The sequence below is a fragment of the Lithobates pipiens genome, unplaced genomic scaffold, assembly GCF_037356315.1.
Source record: "Lithobates pipiens isolate NorthernLeopardFrog02 unplaced genomic scaffold, aLitPip1_a1.2 Scaffold_27, whole genome shotgun sequence".
In the NCBI taxonomy this organism is placed as follows: domain Eukaryota; kingdom Metazoa; phylum Chordata; class Amphibia; order Anura; family Ranidae; genus Lithobates; species Lithobates pipiens.
Genome location: NW_027507788.1, coordinates 24,696,276 through 24,715,222, shown reverse-complemented (window position 1 = coordinate 24,715,222; position 18,947 = coordinate 24,696,276). Strand labels below are relative to the sequence as shown.

Genomic DNA, 18,947 nt, shown 5'->3' with positions numbered 1-18,947 from the left:
GTGTAGAGGTGTGTCAGAGTGACACACCACTGATCGCCGTGATGCACGACACCATAGGCGCGAAAGAGCGGTCATTCTGGAGGGCCGTCAGGCGGGAACTGGCTAAGCTTTGACAATAACACCTGGAAGCTGATTGGTTGCTATGCAAAGCTGCACTTGCAGGGTTCTGAGGAAAACGGCAGGGTCTGCATCCCTTTAGACGCGATTCCCCTTTGGGAGTAACTCACCAAAAATGCAGAGCTGCACCAGATTTTGTATGCTCCAGTTTTAGTAAATCTCCCCCCTCGGTGAACTCTTCATTGGCAGTGAAAGTATTACTGCTCCCCTTCCCAGCAGCGCATACTGCTCTTTTATACACTGCCGTAACGGCTAGTACCCAATACTTCCAAATAAGGAGGAGCATGTAACTTATGGTCCCCATACGCTAGACAAAAAATTGTTAGAAAATTTGTCATTTGGACTGTTTGTTCATTTTTCGCCCAGTTTATGAGTACAAATAGAAAAAAAAACACAAACACGCATGGTTTAGACAATACAACTGGATAATGATTGGAAAACCACAACAAAGCATGCTCAGTGTAAGTATGCATTGTTATTTATATTTTTAATGAGGGATGACTGGCTCTCCTAGTAGACACTCTTTGTTGTTAAACGTATTATACTCTCCCCAGACAGTAAAAGGAAGCACCTGCCGGAGGCTGCGCACATCACAAGCCGGCTGCTCAATGTCAGAGGAAAAAAAGTCAAGCTTTGGCCCTCCCTCTCCCACCCCCAGCATCTCACTACTGGGCAGCAATAATAATAATAATACCACCAATAGTGAGGTGCTGGAGGAGAGAAGGGGACAGACAGATCTCAGCTTTTTCCTACCAATGTCCCAATTTCCATATTGGAGCGCTCCAGTTTTCAGATACCCCGGGAGCCTGAGCAGACATTTACTGTACAGATGTGCAGCTGCCCGCTTTCTGTTCCTGGCAACAGTTTCAAGAGTATGTATAACCAAAACATAATTTTCTTTTTAGTTTTGATTTGAGTAGAAAAAGGTTAACCAATTCAGCCCCCCGGAAGATTTTACCCCCTTCCTGACCAGAGCACTTTTTGCGATCTGGTGTCCTGTCAAGAAATGTCCCACCCATCGTATAGTGTCCGCCCTGTACTGCGCAGGCGCAGCACTTGTGCAGTACGGAGGACAAAGGAGACGGCGAAAGTCTCCAAATATTAACAGCTGTTCATCGGCTCTACACGGTGCCTGCACACTTAATACTACATTCTGTCACACGCTCATGCACGCTCCCGATGCTCGTACAACTCTGCAAGGGGCGGTGTGCCTACACAATGGCCAGAGATGGGGCAGTGATAAGGGCGGGTAGTTCAGTCCAGCAAACCCGTCCATCAACATTGCTAAACCCACCCTTCAGTTCTGTAAACACACCCCGCAAACATACGCCCATTTGACAAATCCACCCCCACAAGCATCGGGAGCGTGCGGGAGCATGTGACAGAATGTAGTATTGAGTGCGCATGCGCCGTATACAGCTGATGAAAAGTTGTTCATCTTCGGAGACTTCCGGCATCTCCTTTGTCCTCTGTACTGCGCAAGCGCTGCGCCTGCACAGTACAGGGCGGACACTGATGGGGGGGGACTTCTCTCTCCAGAACACCGGCACTGCGTTGCTTTAACTGACAATTGCGCAGTAGTGCGATGTTGCACCCAAACACCCTTCCCTCCAATCAGCTCTCATTACTATGCTCTGCATAGTGTAATCTCAGCATCCCGTCCCCCGCTTTCTGGAAGTTCAGACAAGCTTTATAAGTTCTGAACTTTACACGGACGTAGAGAAGAGAAAACTGCAGATGAACAGCTACATCTTACGTAGGAGGATTTGTTTCATCTCTGTGTATCACCTGAGACCAGTCACTTCACTGGGTATATGTAAGGCCGCGTACACACGGGCGGACTGTTCGCCCAACTTTGTTCGTCAAACAATCCGACAAACAGTCCGCTCAAAATTTGCATGAACGGACTTGACCACACACGATGAACGAACAGTCCGCTGAAAGTGTGCGCGATGACGTGAACGGCACGTACGACGGGACGAGAAATTCAACGTCCAATACACTGCAATGCAACCTTAGCCGTGTAAATCCTTTCTGAGCATGCGCGAAACTTAGTTTGTCGAACAAGCCTACACACGAGCGGACTGTCCGCTGAAACCAAGTTTCAGCGGACTGTCTTACGGAAATTCCGAAAAACTTTGTTCGTCAGACTGTCCGCTGAAACTGTCCGCTGAAGCCCACACACGAGCGGACTGTCCGCTGAAACACTGTTCAGCGGACAAAGTTGGGCGAACAGTCCGCCCATGTGTACGCGGCCTAAGGGTTTACAACCACTAGGGGCTCACTCACAATGGATGCATTTTACTACATTTACTAAAAATACATGGTCAAGAGAAAACAGGTTATTTTCATAGGACCTGATCATTTACAGTACACTGCAAAAAAAATCCTGCATTTTGTTTGCATTGACTAATACTTTGTTATTCCTGGTCAATTAAAATACATAAAAATGCATGCCAACACAACCTGCACTGGCACATGTGTACTGCAGCGTCCAAGTCCTCACGCTATTTCTTTACAGTATGCATGCATGATGTCTCATTAATGTTAACTATGTATGTCATACCGCAATAAAACTTTTCTCCAGTGCAAAGCGCACATTGGTCTCGATGCTGGTGCGTTTCTTGCGTCTGCGGCCAGGGAGTCCATCATACACTCCCCCGGGGCTGCTCAGTGGGTTGGGACTAGGCAGAGTGCTATCCACAGACATGGATTCTAGGCAGAGAAAAAAAGAATTAGTAGCCATAAAATGGGGCTAAAAGGAAATCAGCTGTTGCATCAAAGACCGATCTGCCTTACCTGCATCGCTCAGCCACTTCTGTAACAGCGGTTTAAGCTTGCACATGTTCTTGAAACTTAAGTTAAGTGCCTCAAATCGGGAAATGGTTGTCTGAGAGAAATCGTTGCCATACAATTTGCCCATGGCCAGTCCGACATCCCCCTGTGAATGATTGAAAATCATCATTATTAATTATTATTATTCATCCGATGCATACTAGCTCATTATGCCTTTTCCTTTGCAGGTGAGGAAAATAAATAAATTCAGTGGGTTTACAACCGCTTTAACCCCTTAGCTCCCACAGTGAATATAACAAGCATGCTTTATTGCATATACAGACTGTTTTTACTGTTGTGGGTTCAGTAACACTCTAAGTAACACAAATGAGGGAAATGGTACTAAACTCAGATCGCAACAAACACGAAAAAAAAGATTTTGTTTCGCAATACAAAATTACATTCAAATGCCGTCTCCTACCTGAGTGAATCCCAGCTTGATCCTACGCTGCTTGAAGGTTCGAGCAAACTGCTCCAGCTCCTCCAGATCACTGGGCTCCTCGGGATGAGATGCTGGCTCTGTGTGTGACAGTATGGGGGGATCCTGGGGCCCTGGACGGGGCACAGCCTGAAAAAGGAAACCGACAATCTGAGAAGGGATCCACACTCAGAGAAAAACAGGGCCGTCAGAGAACTTCTGTAGAGAATACCAGTTGTCCCTGGCTATAACACATTCACTGACCAGGAACAAGCATACACACCTATTCCAAGATAATTCTAAAGCACGTCATGTGACAAGAGGTCAACAATGGCAGAGAAAGCATAAAAACCACTGGGATTAGCATGGAAGATATGCAACTAGTATTTTCAGGAGAGGTCAGCAATGGCAACCTCTATAACATTTTAGAACGTGTTCACTTACAAAGACCTTGTAGGTAAATATTTGATCTGACTATAACATTCCCTCACCTGAGTGGGAAGTCCAGGCCTTGGCTGACCCGGAATGAGATTCCCCTGGCCTTGTTGAGGTAGCTGGAAGAGATTTGGTGCAGATAGGAGGCCTGGAGATGACAAACATAAGTTCAGTGGAAGAGTAGCATCAAATCTGTTATTTCCAGAATAGCACTAAAAGGGCTCATTCACACCAGTCTGACCTGCTGCATTGGGTTAAAAGCATGATAATTGCATTGCAGGTAAACATGCTTTACATTAGAGCAGCCCATTCATTTGGAACCAAAAATCCAAAAACATTTTAGCAGATGCATTGGGGATGGTGATTAGAATCGATAGTAGTGCTATGTACCAACACATGTAACATGTTGCTGTGCATTACCACAAGATCAGGTGAACGAGTCTTAAACTGAGAGTGTTTGTAACGTCTATACCAGGGGTCTCCAAACTTTATATGAAGAGGGCAAGTGCATGCCTTGGCATCAGTGGGCATAATGCTTTATTGGGAGAAGGCCCATTATTAATATCAATGGGAAGAATAGTATCATCGATGTTGTCATGGGAGGAATGTTGTCACATCATTAGTGTCAGTTGATGAAATAGTGCCCCAAGGGCAGGATAAAGACAAGCAAAAGGGCCACAGATTGAAGACCACCAGTCTATCCAATTATAGCTTGGTTTTGTGTTCACTTGAGATAGAAAAAAATTCAGATTTCTTTGGTAAACAAATGACTTTCACTCACCTTGCTGGCCCTGTCCTGCCTGGGGTAGCAGGAACTGTGTGGGGGACTGAAGATGATGCCCAGGAAGAAGAACAAGCTGCTGGAGTTGTAACAACTGCTGAATATCCTGAACAGTGAAGAGGAAATAAAATATCATTATAAGGAAGGGAGGAAATAAAATATCATTATAAGGAAGGGAGCCTGTGTCAACGAGCTTTGGGCTTGTGTTGATGGGCAAATGTTGGAGACACCTCTAAAATCAATCAGATTACACGGATAGGTGCGTCTGGCCTGCAGTTGACCTCCTAACCTGCATTTGGTTTGCTTTTTGTCCAATCTCATAGACCTGTATGGTGTACAGTGGTGGAGCAGGTCTTACGTGAACAAAAACCCGTCAACATAGACCCTAAAAATTACAATTTAAAAATAGGGTAGCCTTAAGGTGGCCCTACATGGAGTGCATTTTTGCAACCTTGGGTGGCATCATCAGCATCATCATCAGCACCCCCCAACATAATTTGATCTGAAAAATTAAGGCGCCGGGTGCAAGATTGTCATCTGAACAGTGGTGACATCCAATACAAAAGCCGGGAGTGGAGATTTGTCCTTCCGCTTTGTTGAATGTGGATGGGGAAAGAGAAAAAAAAAAAACTTAAGCCGGCCATTGATTTTTCAAACCGGACAAGATTCGAACCATGTATGGGCAGGCTAAATGTACCCAAGTTGATTGATTGATCAACTTGGGTACAAAACAGCTTGTTGGATTTTACATGGCATTATTGCCACCAGCTGTTTGAGCCATTAGCAATAGTCACCGTGTACTCCCGGCAGGAAAAGCCTCTCTTGCTCCTCCTCACCGGGAGAACACAGACGCTCCGCGGGAGGGATTACCCAATCAACACTGACTGTTGATGTGCGAATAAAGCGATTTTGTTTCCTGCAATGTCTATGGCCAGGCTTCCAGTGTATGGCCAGCTTGAAGCAGACATTTGATGAGATAAACAGTGGATATTTTACTTGTAGTATATATCAGAAGGCAGTCATTTCTTGGACAAGTAGTAGACTGCCATATTGTATAATAACAGTGGACACACATTTTATGGGGTAAATAGTAGCAATTTTTTGGTGCAGTGAATGCTAGAAAACCATTTTGCTGGATAACCAAAAGGGAGCCAATAAAAGATAAGAGATGGGAAATTTTGCCAATAGAGATGTAAAAAAATAAATCTGTGGTAGAGTAAGGAAGGGCTAGAACTTCTGACAATGCTTATTGCTATAGGTACCTTCCTGTCCCAGTAACAATCCAACCCCTTATATCTTGTATGACTGTCATAGGGACTGGAACTCTTTCCAACTCTATCTGAAGCTTGGCTGGAGTTGGGCTTCAAGTATTATTAATGTCCAACTATTACAAGTCACTGACCCAGAGCAGGTATAAAGATCAGGAATTCCGACTTCACTGACTGCATGCTTGTTCTAGCTCAATTTTAAAAGTACTGATAACAGAGACAGCCAGCTGACTAGCACTTTCAGAAGGTCAGAAATAACAGCCTCTCTCTGCAGGGGTTTTCTTTAAATACATAGGAGTGCAATTGTGCATTTAGCAGTGCCTGGACTAGAAAAACACATAGGATGTGAAATCTTTGTTGCCCCTAGGAACCAGAGGCTCAATAGAAAAATAACAGAACCTGACTGCCATCGGCAAAACCTCCAATGTTGGCTAAACAGAATACAGAACCCGATAAAACAGCACTGTGTGCCATGGCAGTCCAGAAGTGCTCACCTGTGCGGTAAGGTGGATAGGCTGGGATAAAGCAAGTTGGTGGGGTTGCTGTTGGCTGCCGGGGGTAGTCTGAGAGTCAGACCCTGACTGGGAGGCGCTGGCGGCAGCGGCAACATTGGACTGCTGGACAGCGGCGGCAAGGAGCTGAGCTTGCTGGAGGAGCAGCTGCTGCTGTGCAGGGAGGAGGGCAGTGAGCTGTAGCCATTGGGATGAAAGAGGTGAAGGTGGGAGGTTTGGAAAAGGAGGGAGGGGGTAGAGGGGTAAATGAAGGAGATGAAAAAGTAGAAGAGTATTTAGAAGCAGGAAAGGTTAGAAAAGGGTAAAAGGGACAGTAAAGGCAATTAGAAAAGGAAAACATTAACAAAAGCAAAGCAGTCAGCATTAAATATAAACTCAAAGCCAAGCATATCGCACATATTTATCAAGAATCCTACAATATCTGTTTATAACCCCCCACCCCAGACACACACACCACAGGGAAATCCTATAAAGCAATTGGGAGTATAATTATACAGTATGATATTAGACATGGTCATACTTGAAACTGATCATTTATATCAGGGATATGCAATTAGTGGACCTCCAGCTGTTGCAAAACTACAAGTCTCATCATGCCTCTGTCTCTGGGTGTCATGCTTTTGGCTGTCAGAGTCTTGCTAGACCTCATGGGACTTGTAGTTCTGCAACAGCTGGAGGTCCGCTAATTGCATATCCCTGATTTATATCTTTGGTCCAGCAGGAATAAATGAACCTATTGTGTGGTCAGCTGATGTGACGTTATGCTCCCCGTAAAGGCGAAATGAAGCATAGCATGCAGAAAACAGGACAGGTACTTACCCCAGCAAGCTGACTGCCAGCAAGGAGAAGCTGTGTCTGTGGGAGGGAGGTAGGCGGTTGCTGTGGGACAGAAGGAGCCTGTGGGGTAGGTGGGGCAGTTGGGGGAACTGGAGTGCCAGGGAGAGACGGGGATCTTTCCCCACATTCTTCATCTGTAATCTACACAGAGACAACATAACTCAGAACGGCTAAGAGACTAACTTCGATAACCACCGATTTGTATTCATATAAGTTGATGCCAAAATTTAGAGTTACTACTGAGTAGTACAGAAGACTAAATATCATCAAGAAGTATATCTGTAAATGATCCAGGAGCCTATCAAAGCTGACCAAATTCTGTCCTAAAGAAGATTACCGTTTTATTGTTGGCTTTCAGTTCCACCCAAGGAACTATATGGGTGGAGTTTGTATATTGTAGTGATTGCACGAGTTTACCCCACTGTCCAAACATACACTGGTAATAAAGAAGCATTCTTCCAGCACACAGTTAACTTGCCATGGCTTACAATACAGTACATGAACTTCAATGCATGTTCTATTTCTTCATAATGATCGTTCCTTTTAAGCATATGGCTGGTATTTCCAACTCTTTCTGTTGAAAATAATGATCATTATAACATTGTAAGCTAGAATTTTTATCTCTCTCTATCTATACACATTATAATATATATATATATATATATATATATATATATATATATATATATATATATTAGATATATATATATATATATATATATATATATACACACACACACACACACACACACACACACACACACACACACATATATACATACACACACACACACACACAAAATTATGTGGACTCCTATCCAACTTAATGCGTTCAGGTGTTGCCAGTGAACAGTATGGTTAGTGCTCCGGCATACAAAGTCATTTTAGACAATTGTGCCCTTCCAACCTTGTGACAATAGTTTGATGAAGGCCCTTCCTGTATAACTGGGCCCCTATACACTAAGAGAACCTAATACAGACATGGTTTGATGTGGGGGGAACTTGAGTGGGCTGCACAAAGCCCTACCCTTAACTCAACTGAACACCTTTGAATGAGATGGAACCCCAATTGTGAGTTGCTTTCTTGTAGAACGCGTACCTAGAAGAGCGGAGGATGCTGTAGCTGTAAAGGAGGCCAACTTCATATTAAAGTGGTTCTAAATGTTAAAAGTTTTTTTTTTTTTTACCACCCCCCCATCACTAAGATCCCTAAATACTTGCCTCTTGCACTCCAGTACTGTCCTGGCTGCAGCCTCTGCTCTTTCTTCCTGGTCTCACAGGAGACTCAGAGTAACCAGAGCCATAGGCTCCTGCTGCTGTTAGTCTAATCCTGTGAGGAGGGATCGGGGGGCATGGTCAAGCCGTGCTGTGTGCATCTAGGAATGTACATAGCCCAGTAGCACATGGCTTGCTAAGAGGGCACTCATAGGAAGGATTAGACAGAGCCAGCAGGTGACTCAGAAGAGGAGGTAAGATGACGCTCTGTGCAATATTGTTGCACAGAGCAGGTAAGTATAACATCTTTTTTATTTAAAGTTGTTAAATACCCCTTTAGTACATTTTTACCTACAGATAAGCCTATAATAAGGCTTACCTGTAGGTAAAATGAAGATCTCCTAAACTTGTATGGTTGTTCTTTGTTTTTTTTTTGTTTTTTACTTTCATGTCCATCAATGTTAAACCTTAATAGGGACCTTTGAAATTAGTTATATTTGAATCCCTAAAAATAAAAATAGATATTTTTCCCTGTTAAATGCCATTTGGAATGTTTTTCCCCTGCCCACCCACCTTTTGTATTCGCTGGTTACGATACACTAACTTTTAATACTCTGCTTCACTTTATCAGACTCCGACTGTAAATTCAGAAGATTGTTTCATCAATATATGAGCGGTCGATAGAAAAACAAGACTTTAAAACTGCAGCTGGATGTAAAATTATGGAGACAGAATTTTCTAACGCCAGATCTAGTTTATCCAAGTGTTTCTGCTTCACCACAGATTTAATCGATAGGCAGCGATTCTCGCATTATCGAGCCACTGGGGGGGGGGGGGGAAGTATCGTGCGAGTGGATCGCCGCTGTGATCAATCGCAAGCCACTGGGGGGGGGGGGGGGTGCTAGTCAGAGTGCCAGGTCTGTTTGCCACCCCCCCCCCCCCCCCCAAATCTTCACCACCAGCCGCCACTTGTTTACAATTTTTGCAGGGTTTGGTCCCAGGTTCTATTTTAGGCTTAATGATTTAGAACCCTTTCACACTGGGGCGTTTTTCAGGCGCGTTTGTGTGAAAAATAGCACCTGAAAAACACCTCCCCTGCAGTCCCAGTGTAAAAGCCCGAGTGCTTTCACACTGGGGCGATGCTCTGGCAAGACGTTAAAGTCCTGCAAGCAGCATCTTTGGAGCAGTACCCCTCCCATTGAAAAGAATGGGCACCGCTGCCGGGGCACCTGCAAAGCGCCCTGGCATCGGTGCTACATGGGCGCATTTAACCCTTTATTTAGCCGCTAGCGCGGGTTAAAAGTGCCCGCTAGCGAGCGAATAGCGCCGCTAAAATGGCGGTAAAGCGCCACTAAAACTAGAACTAGCAGTGTTTTACCGTAAACGCCCGTCTGCCCCAGTGTGAAAGCAGCCCAAGTGCCGACTTTAGTTTATTAAAGCAAGAATTTTTTCATCTTAGTTTCTAATATCAAGGCTAGAGTAATTAGCCCCTGAATGGTTTTTTTTTGCTGTGTGTCCCACAGGCTTCCTTCTGGGATGACATGCACACCAATTTGATGCAGTGTGCGGCGTATGGTCTTAGTACTGACCTTGTAACACTAATGAGTCACATGATACCGGGAAGGAAATAAAGGCCCGATTTGGACATTTTCCCTTAGGGTGTACTTACTTTTGTTACCAGTGGTTTAGACCTTAATGGCTGTGTGTTGAGTTATTTTGAGGGTACAGAAAATTTACACTGTTATAATAGCTATACACTCACTACTTTACATTTTAGCAAAATGTAATTTCTTCAGTGTTGTCACATGGAAAGATAGAATAAAATATTTACAAAAATGTTAGGGGGGTGCTCACTTTTGTGAGATATATATATATATATATACATATATATATATACACACATACACACACTTTTTTTTATTACGAAAGCTGTACCCCAAAAAAAACAGCAAAAGGACATGGGGCTATTTCACCAGCATTGCATATGATCTCCCTACCACTGATCTTTGCTTAGTACAGACATACTATGCTTTATTCTGCATCGTCTCTGTATGGGGGTTGCCATCTTTGTAGAGGCAGGACTTTGCTTCCTCATGCCAGAGCCTCCAGCAAGGAAAATAGTGAGCAGCACAGTAGCAACTTCACCAAACCTCCTGAAACTAGCAGTCAGAAGCAGCAGTGTCTCAGATCTCATACTGCAGAAGTACAGTACAGCTATGAGGCTATAAGCACCCTTACATACCAGGTAGTGCACTATTTTTCATAAGTAATTCAGACAAAAAAAAAAAAAAAAAAGAAAAAAAGAGTTCCCTATAACATAGCAATCTTCTTTTTTTTTTTGAGTTTGGTTGCACTTTAACAAATTAGCATTATATAAGTTTCATGTAAGAAATACAAAATGCAATGAAAGGGGTCAGAGCTATTATATTGTTTCCAAAATGTTATAATCTACACTAGAAAAATAACGACTGGAATCCCATTAGCTGTTACAAACATTATATACAGCGTTAGAAATCTTGTGTCATTTGGCCAGGATCTGCCTTTTCTGGTTCTGGTATAGAATCCCTTTGTATTATATTTTAATGATCTTAAAATAAGCTTAGGAAGTTGACTCATTTGTGAGAAAAGATAGACAATGTGTTCGGAATGATGGTCTAGGGGGAAATATACCGTAAAATGGGTGTATGGGGAAGTAAAAGAGAGAAGTCAGAAAACTAGTGCAATACTGTGACAGCACGGGGGTTTCCCCTATCGTGTCACAGATGTATCGCCAGGCCACACTGAGCCCCACAGAGCTCCCAGTGTTCCCACCATGCACCAACAAGCAATATGGCTGACTGGTGCATCTATGTGTCATTACCAATATACAGAGACTCACACAAAAAGGTGCTGCTTTAAAGGGTTCATTTTGGAAGTCCTTGTAAATAAAGCATGTGGGAGGTTTGTCCTTACCTATATAGCAGTGCAGTCATTGAGTTGTGTATTGTAAAATCAGGGAGCCGGGCCGGCCAGATATCAGATGGCAGTTTGCCAGTAGACCTTCTATAAGCAAGCTTTGCTTGCCATAGTTTGCATGTTTAGGACGAGGGGGCAGGAGGAAGATATAAGAAGGTGGACATTGCTGGTGTAGCTTATTTCATGGAAAGCAAAAGTGAATGCCTTGTGCAATAAAGTATAACTGAAAGCAAAAAATTGTTTTTGGAGTGTGGATAGTGGGTAAATGTATTAGAACCCCTGTCAGTTTCCATCTCTATCTGTGCCCCCGTTAGGGAGATTCAACCTCTTCATTTGTCCTGTTTACCATTATCATTGAAAGTAAAAGAAAAACCCAAAATTTTCAATTGTCCAGGGAAAAGTAATAGAGGAGGAATCTTTCAATTGGAACAATAGTTCTGGGGACTTGAGGGCCCCTGAGAGATCCCCTTAAATTGTAGGGATTTCCTCTCACTTCCTGTTTGGTTATGGGACAGGAAGTGAAGGTAAAAAAAAAAAAAAAATGGGACAAAAGGTTGCAAAAATAAATCTTACAGGGCTTATGACCCGCCTGTACGCAATCAAAAATATCTAAGAAACAAAAAACAATAGTTATGCCTATAGTTCTACCTTAAAATATCGAAGGTCAAAACTTTTGTTTATTGCATAGAATAGGAAAGGGGTAAAACCCTTTAAAACCTAGAAAAGGGTTAAAAAACAAAGCTTTTTTTCCCTTGTATGCCCCATTTCAGAGATTTTCCTTCACCTCCTGCCCCACAGACACAACGGAAGTGAAGAAATCTCTCTACTGTGAGAATATTTATTGGAAAGGTGGTTCCATTGGAAGACTTCACATCTATTCCTGTTCTGGTGACAACCTAAAAAAATCAGGGTCATCACAAAATGCCAGTCTCTGGGTAAAACAGAAAGGTTAAAAAGTTCAAAGGGGATGAATTTAGGTCATATCGCATACATAGCACATGTAATAGTATATAAAGTCCCCCCGTGTTAAGCCTATGATCCTTGTTATGCTGTTGATTTAATTAATGATATAGAATCACCACTTGCTTAAAGTTTACTTTAACCACTACAATACAGGGCACTTTCACCCCCTTCCTTCCCAGCCCAATTTTCAGCTTTCATCCCTCTAGCGCTTTCAGTGACAATTGCGCGGTCATGCTACACTGTACCCAAATGAAATTGTTATCATTTTGTTCGCACAAATAGAGCTTTATTTTGGTGGTATTTATTCATGACTCCGTTTTTTATTTTTTGCGATATAAGCGCAAAAAAAGCGGAAATTTGGAAAAAAAACAATATTTTCTTTTTTCTATTTGAAAAGAAATCCAATAAAATCAAATTTTGTCATAAATTTAAGCCAAAATGTATTCTGCTACATGTTTTTGGTAAAAAAAATTCCATTAAGTGTATAATAATTGGTTTGTGTGATCACGGACAAATGTACGCAAATGATCATGTACATATGTGTGCAGGTGATCACGTACATATGTGTGCAGATAATCAATGGGACATGTGATTTTAGTGGGACATATGTGGGGGACATGTTTTTATTATTAGGGACATGTGTTTTTATTATTTGGGGACATGTGTGTTTTGGGGACGTATGTGGGGACTGTGTTTGTACTGTGTGGTGTGTTGTGTGTTTACACTAGACTGATGATCAGTGAGTAAAAAGCTGTAAAAAACAGCTCATACTCACTGATCATCAGCCGGCTGCAGCGTTCTGCTCTCCTCTCCTCAGCGATGACTTCCGTGTGAGGAGAGGAGAGCCGATTGCCTAGCAACCGGCTGTTTGTTTACATCACATGACGGCCGTAATTGGACACGGCCGTCATGTGATCAGGAGGGCCAATCACAGAGCCCTCCTGCCGATCTGAGATGTGCCGTGTCCGGGTGACACGAGCACATCGGAATCGCGCTGCTGCGCGGGCACGCGCGCGCAATCCCGCTACTTCTAAAGGACGTTCCTGAACGTCCTATCAGGAGTAGATGGCTCCCACCCGGCCGTATATATGCATTGGCCGGGTGGGAAGTGGTTAAAGGTAAACATGTTAGGGCTCATGCGCACTGGATGTTATAAAAACGCCAGTAGCTTTGTAGCGAGTTTTTTTAACCAATGGGATCAAAAAAAAAAGTTTGCAGACAACCAGTGTTTGAGCGTTTATCATCGGTTTTTGACATTAGAGCGTTTCTACAGCTGAAAAACTCTTCTCAGAACCCACTAGTTTTTTTTTTTTTTTTACAGTCAAAAACAGTTCATAACATCCTATTGCCCCGTACACACGGCCTAATTTTCTGACGGAAAATGTTAGATGGGAGCTTTTTGTTGGAAATTCCGACCGTGTGTCGGCTCCATCGGACATTTTTCATCGGAAATTCCGTCACACAAAATTTGAGATCTGGATCTCAAATTTTCCGGCAACAAAATCCGTTGTTGGAAATTCCAATCTTGTGTATACAATTCCAATGCACAAAGTTCCACGGATGCTCGAACTCAAGCAGAAGAGCCGCACTGACTATTGAACTTAATTTTTCTCGAATCGTCACATGTGTTGTACGTCACTGCGTTCTTGACGTTCGCGATTTCCGACCAACTTTGTGTATGCACGACAAGTTTGAGCCAACATGCGTCGGAAAAAATCCATGGATTTTGTTGTCGGAATGTGCGATCAATGTCCGATCGTGTGTACGGGGCATATGTGTGCATGGACACATAGGATAACATGCTGGAGAGTTTATCGACTGTAGAAAAAAAAAAAAAACGCCTAAAGCCAAAAACATCAACTGTAAAAACGTCCAACAACGTCCAGTGTGCATGAGGCCGTATACTTACCTGCTCTGTGCAGTGGTTTTGCACAGAGCAGCCCCGATTCTCCTCTTCTGGAAGGAGGAGGAGGCTCTTCCCTCCTTCCAAATGTCCCCATAGCAAGTCGTTTGCTGTGGAGGGCACTTGATCTTGAGCTGGGACGTGTGCTTCTATTAACACTCACATGCAGAGGCTTGATCTTGCCCCCTCCTCAATGGATAGGATTCTATGTCGGGAGAGGGAGAAAAGCTGCTCATGGACACAGCTCAGGTACGTGTAACCTGGGGGGGGCACGCTTATTACGGAGGGTTTTTGTACCTTAACGCAGAGAATGCATTAAAAGTAAAAATACCTTCTGCCTTTGAAACAACTTCAGTTAATTTTTCAGACCCCATGTTTTGAAATGTGTATTTTAGTCCTGATGAAGGGGCAGTGTATGAACCATCCAAAAACATGTTTGCTGTGTATTGTAGTCCTAATGAAGGGGCAATGCTTGAACCCGAAACTCGGTGTTTTAGGTTACCCCCCAAGATGAAATTATCTTGGGGTAACTCTTGGGACTCTACAACCATTAGTATGGAGCTCTTATTATTACATCCCTAATATTTCTTTATAGGCAGTCCCTGTTTAGGAAACGTCTGAATGAAGCCTAGAACCGGATGAAATAACCGCTGAAAATTTTGTCGCTTTAAATGGTGAAAACTCTTGCTCTACATACCTTTGGAGAGAGGGAGAAGGGAGATGATCCCTTGTTTTGTTGCACCTGAAATACACAAACAACATGTCTAATGGGTATATTCTAAGGTGATTATTAGTAAAACTGAACAGAGAAAGATGGTTTACCTCATGTAGGGCATCTGCACCATTCCTTTCATTGTCTGCAAGAAAATAATAAGATATAAATCAGACTTTGATATCTGAGGCTAGTAAAACCTGGGGCAGTCCACCATCTGACAGACTCTAGATGGCTGCTACAGAATGTCAATGAGGACCAGCTACAGCTTAACGTCATACTGGTAGACAATCTACTTTGGAACAAAGATAACCGTTCATGTGGTTAGTCTCCGTTTCACAGATCTATGGAAATATGTACAATTTTGTAGAAATCATCATTAGCGGCGAACAAACTGCTTTCACTTCCAGAAATTTTCAGAGAGGAAAGGGACATTACCTGAACACCTTTAAACCTTAAAAAGAAATAAAAATTCAAGTAATAACCTGAACACCATTCCACATAAAAGGCCAAAAAATGAATTGTATTATTGTCACTATTATTAATAATACAAAGAAAACCTCTAAAATTTTTGATATAAGACCTTTTTAAATATAGGTACTACAATGACCTTATGCCAATCCGGTGGTACTAGGCCAGTAAAGAGTCCCTACAAATTAGAAACAATGGCTTTTAGATGACAGAGCTCAATTATTTTAGGGCCCATGGGCTTATGCCATCTGGTCCAGGTGCTTTATTCACCTTTATTCGATAAAGAATGATGTGGTCCAAGGCACCAAAATTAATCGGCCTCCATCCCAAATATTAGCCCTTGTACACACAGTCGGACATTCCGACAACAAAATCCGTCAGATTTTTTCCGACGGATTTTGTCCGAAACTGGTGCTGCATACACACGGTCGGACAAAGTTGTCGGAAAATCCGATCGTTCGTAACGCGATGATGTTATTTAGTTACGACGGGACTACATTCAGGCTAGTAGCCAATAGCTTTGGTCTAGGAATTTGATCTGAGCATGCGTGGCACTTTGTCCGATCGGAATTCTCTACAAACGATCAGACAAAGTCCGATCGGATCATGTTGTCGGAATTTTTTTTTTATATCTCTCTTAAACTTTGTTGGTCGGACATCCCAACGGAAAAAAAAAATCGAATGAAGCCCACACACGGTCGGATTATCCAACAACGGGGTCCGATCGGACATTTTCCGTCGGAATGTCCGACCGTATGTACAAGGGCTTAGACATAAAGGTCTATTCACCTTTTTTCTGTCAATGTATTTCTGAACCATATCAATTTAGAGCCATAGTGGTTAAATTTCATGTCAAGATCATCCCCATTATGTACATAAGCTCCCCCCATGCTCCTTTGTATACGCAGAGCTGAAGAAGATCACATTGACATCACTTCCTTGAAGTTTATTCTGATTATATTTTGCCTTCCCTGGTGCAACCCTCCCCTTTCATTAACATTCTATTGAATTTTTTACAGTAAGACCCTATTCACACTGAGGCAGTTTTCAGGCATTTTAGCGATAGAAATAGCACCTGTAAAGCGACTGAAAACTGCCTCTCATGCTTCCCCAGTGTGAGACCCCCAAGTGCTTTCACACTGGAGTGGTGCGCTTGCAAGACGGGAAAAAAAGTCCTGCAAGCAGCACCTTTGGGGCGGTGTAGGAGCGGTGTATACATCACCCCTACACCGGCCCTTCCCATTTTAATGCATGGGCAGCGCCATAAAACGGGCCGTTTTAACCCCCTTCTTCAGCCGCTAGTGGGGGGTTAAAAGCGCTCCTCTAGCGGCCCAAAAATTGCTGCTAAAATGATGGTAAATTGCCGCTAAAACAAGCAGCGCTTTACCGCCAACGTGGCCGCAGTGTGAAAGTGGCCTAAACCTTGAGGCTGAGTTCACACTCGAACCGGGTTTCCCCATCTCAGGGATGAATCAGGGCTGAACCTTTGCCTAAATTTGGCCCTATAAAGAAGCCAAAGACGTTTCTGTGCAGTGCGCTCCGCAGTAGACATGTGCACCGTCAATAAATTTGTTTTGTTTCGTTCCAGTATTAGCTGTTAATTCGTATTTCGGAATTTGTGTCTGAAATTCAATTTGGATTCGTACAAAATATGAATTTTAGGTTAGGTTCATTAACTTTTCAGAACAATTACAAAACGTTCGTTATGATGAATTTAAAAAGCAAAAAATACCTCTCTCAATATGGCAGTTATCGACTCATTATGCTCATTATGAGGGGCTCCCACAATCCCTGTGCTGCACGGACTTCCTCCTGGGGCTGTACCCCTGCCGTGCTTATTATGAGGGGATCCCACCATCCCTGTGCTGTGCTGACATCGTCCTGGGGCTGTACCCCTGCCGTGCTTATTATGAGGGGATCCCACCATCCCTGTGCTGTGCTGACATCCTCCTGGGGCTGTACCCCTGCTGTGCTCATTATGAGGGGCTCCCACCATCCCTGTGCTGCACTGACTTCCTCCTGGGGCTGTACCCCTGCCGTGCTCATTATGAGGGGATCCCACCATCCCTGTGCTGTGCGAATTGGATGCGGGGAAATACACATCTAATTTGCATAGGTGTGAACCAGGCCTTAGGTTTTCCGGTTACATACCTCATTTTAGATACAGTCATGTCTACACTGCATCGCTGTGCTTCTCTATACAATGCAGGCAGATTGTGACGGGTTGGAGAGGCTGGCAGAGTACTGTACATCACTTCCCAAGAATCTTACGCCACCCTCCCTCAGTAATACTTCCAAGAGCCATCAGCCAGGATGCAGACAGTGGGCTGGCACTTGGGAAGAGTTATTTTATGCAAATATCAAAATGATGGGTGTCAGTCTGGAAACGTGAGGGCATTCCTGAGCAGAATACATTTGCATGCAGATCACCCCTCAAGTAAGACCGACATATGATGCCAAATCTGCACGATTGAAAAAACTGGAAAGGGGCGGGTCAGAGACGGTCAGGCTCGGTTAAAAAGTGCTAGATGATAAAAGATGCAATTCAGTCAAGAAATAAAGACAGGCTCTGACTTGCTGCAGCTTCTAACGCACACTGCGAGAAGCTCAAAGCGTGCAGGGAAATCAGAGTAAGCTATTCCAGTACAGCAAAAGAGCCTGTACAATTGTGAACGACTAAAGAGAAGGCTATAATTTAGCTTTCAAGCATAGACAAACTCTAAATGGATGACATTTAGTTTACAAATATACTATGTATCATACACAATTGCATTTGTCATAAAATACTGCTTGCATCCTTCTATATGCACTTTTTGAAATTTCATTGCCCCTGATCCCCTGCTGCCTGCAGCCTTATTTAGACACCTCCTGCCTCTATGCTCCATGGCCAATGGCACATCATTGCTTTGGATTGGCTTCCTGATAGTAACAATAGTGGACTCTGCCAGTGTCACTGTGGCCACTAGTAGTCTCCACCAGGGGAACACGCAACATGGTGGCAATGCAGGGCACCTATTGGAAGACAGTTATCATCCTATATCAGAAGGGCCCTGAAGAAGGACCTTTAGGACCACCAGGAATTATTCTAATTTTAGATTGTAAGCTCTAATGACCAGCTCATTTTGTATTATTAAAAAAAAAAAAAAAAAAAATTATAATTATATATATATATATATATATATATTTTTTTTTTTATTATTATTCGGGATTTATATAGAGCCAAACTGTTAGCGCAGCGCTTTGCAACGTTAGGGCAAACAGTACAGTTAAAATTCAATTCAATATAGAAGGAATCAGAGGGCGGCCCTCTGATTCCTTCTATATTGAATTGAATTTTAACTGTACTGTTTGCCCTAACGTTGTAAAGCGCTGCGCTAACAGTTGGCTCTATATAAATCCTGAATAATAATAATAATTATTAAAGTGGTTGTAAACCCTATACATATACCTATTGAAGTGACTGGCCTCAGGTGATACACAGAGATTAAAGAAATCCTGCTACTAAGTTGCACCTGTTTATCTGCA

The 18,947-nt window shown here is 43.1% G+C and overlaps 1 protein-coding gene across 1 annotated transcript in view; it reads right to left on the bottom strand.

Moving 5' to 3' along the window:
- The window catches only part of POU2F2 (POU class 2 homeobox 2), a 218,218-nt gene that overhangs the window by 20,303 nt on the left and 178,968 nt on the right, over positions 1 to 18,947 (bottom strand). The window contains exons 3-11 of the mRNA XM_077456062.1: positions 15,062 to 15,096; positions 14,937 to 14,981; positions 7,186 to 7,344; positions 6,349 to 6,543; positions 4,587 to 4,692; positions 3,862 to 3,953; positions 3,374 to 3,520; positions 2,917 to 3,058; positions 2,684 to 2,832 (exon numbers count right to left, since the gene is read on the bottom strand). Of these exons, the coding sequence (XP_077312188.1) occupies positions 2,684 to 2,832; positions 2,917 to 3,058; positions 3,374 to 3,520; positions 3,862 to 3,953; positions 4,587 to 4,692; positions 6,349 to 6,543; positions 7,186 to 7,344; positions 14,937 to 14,981; positions 15,062 to 15,096 (1,070 nt within the window). The remainder of the gene's footprint in view (positions 1 to 2,683; positions 2,833 to 2,916; positions 3,059 to 3,373; positions 3,521 to 3,861; positions 3,954 to 4,586; positions 4,693 to 6,348; positions 6,544 to 7,185; positions 7,345 to 14,936; positions 14,982 to 15,061; positions 15,097 to 18,947) is intronic.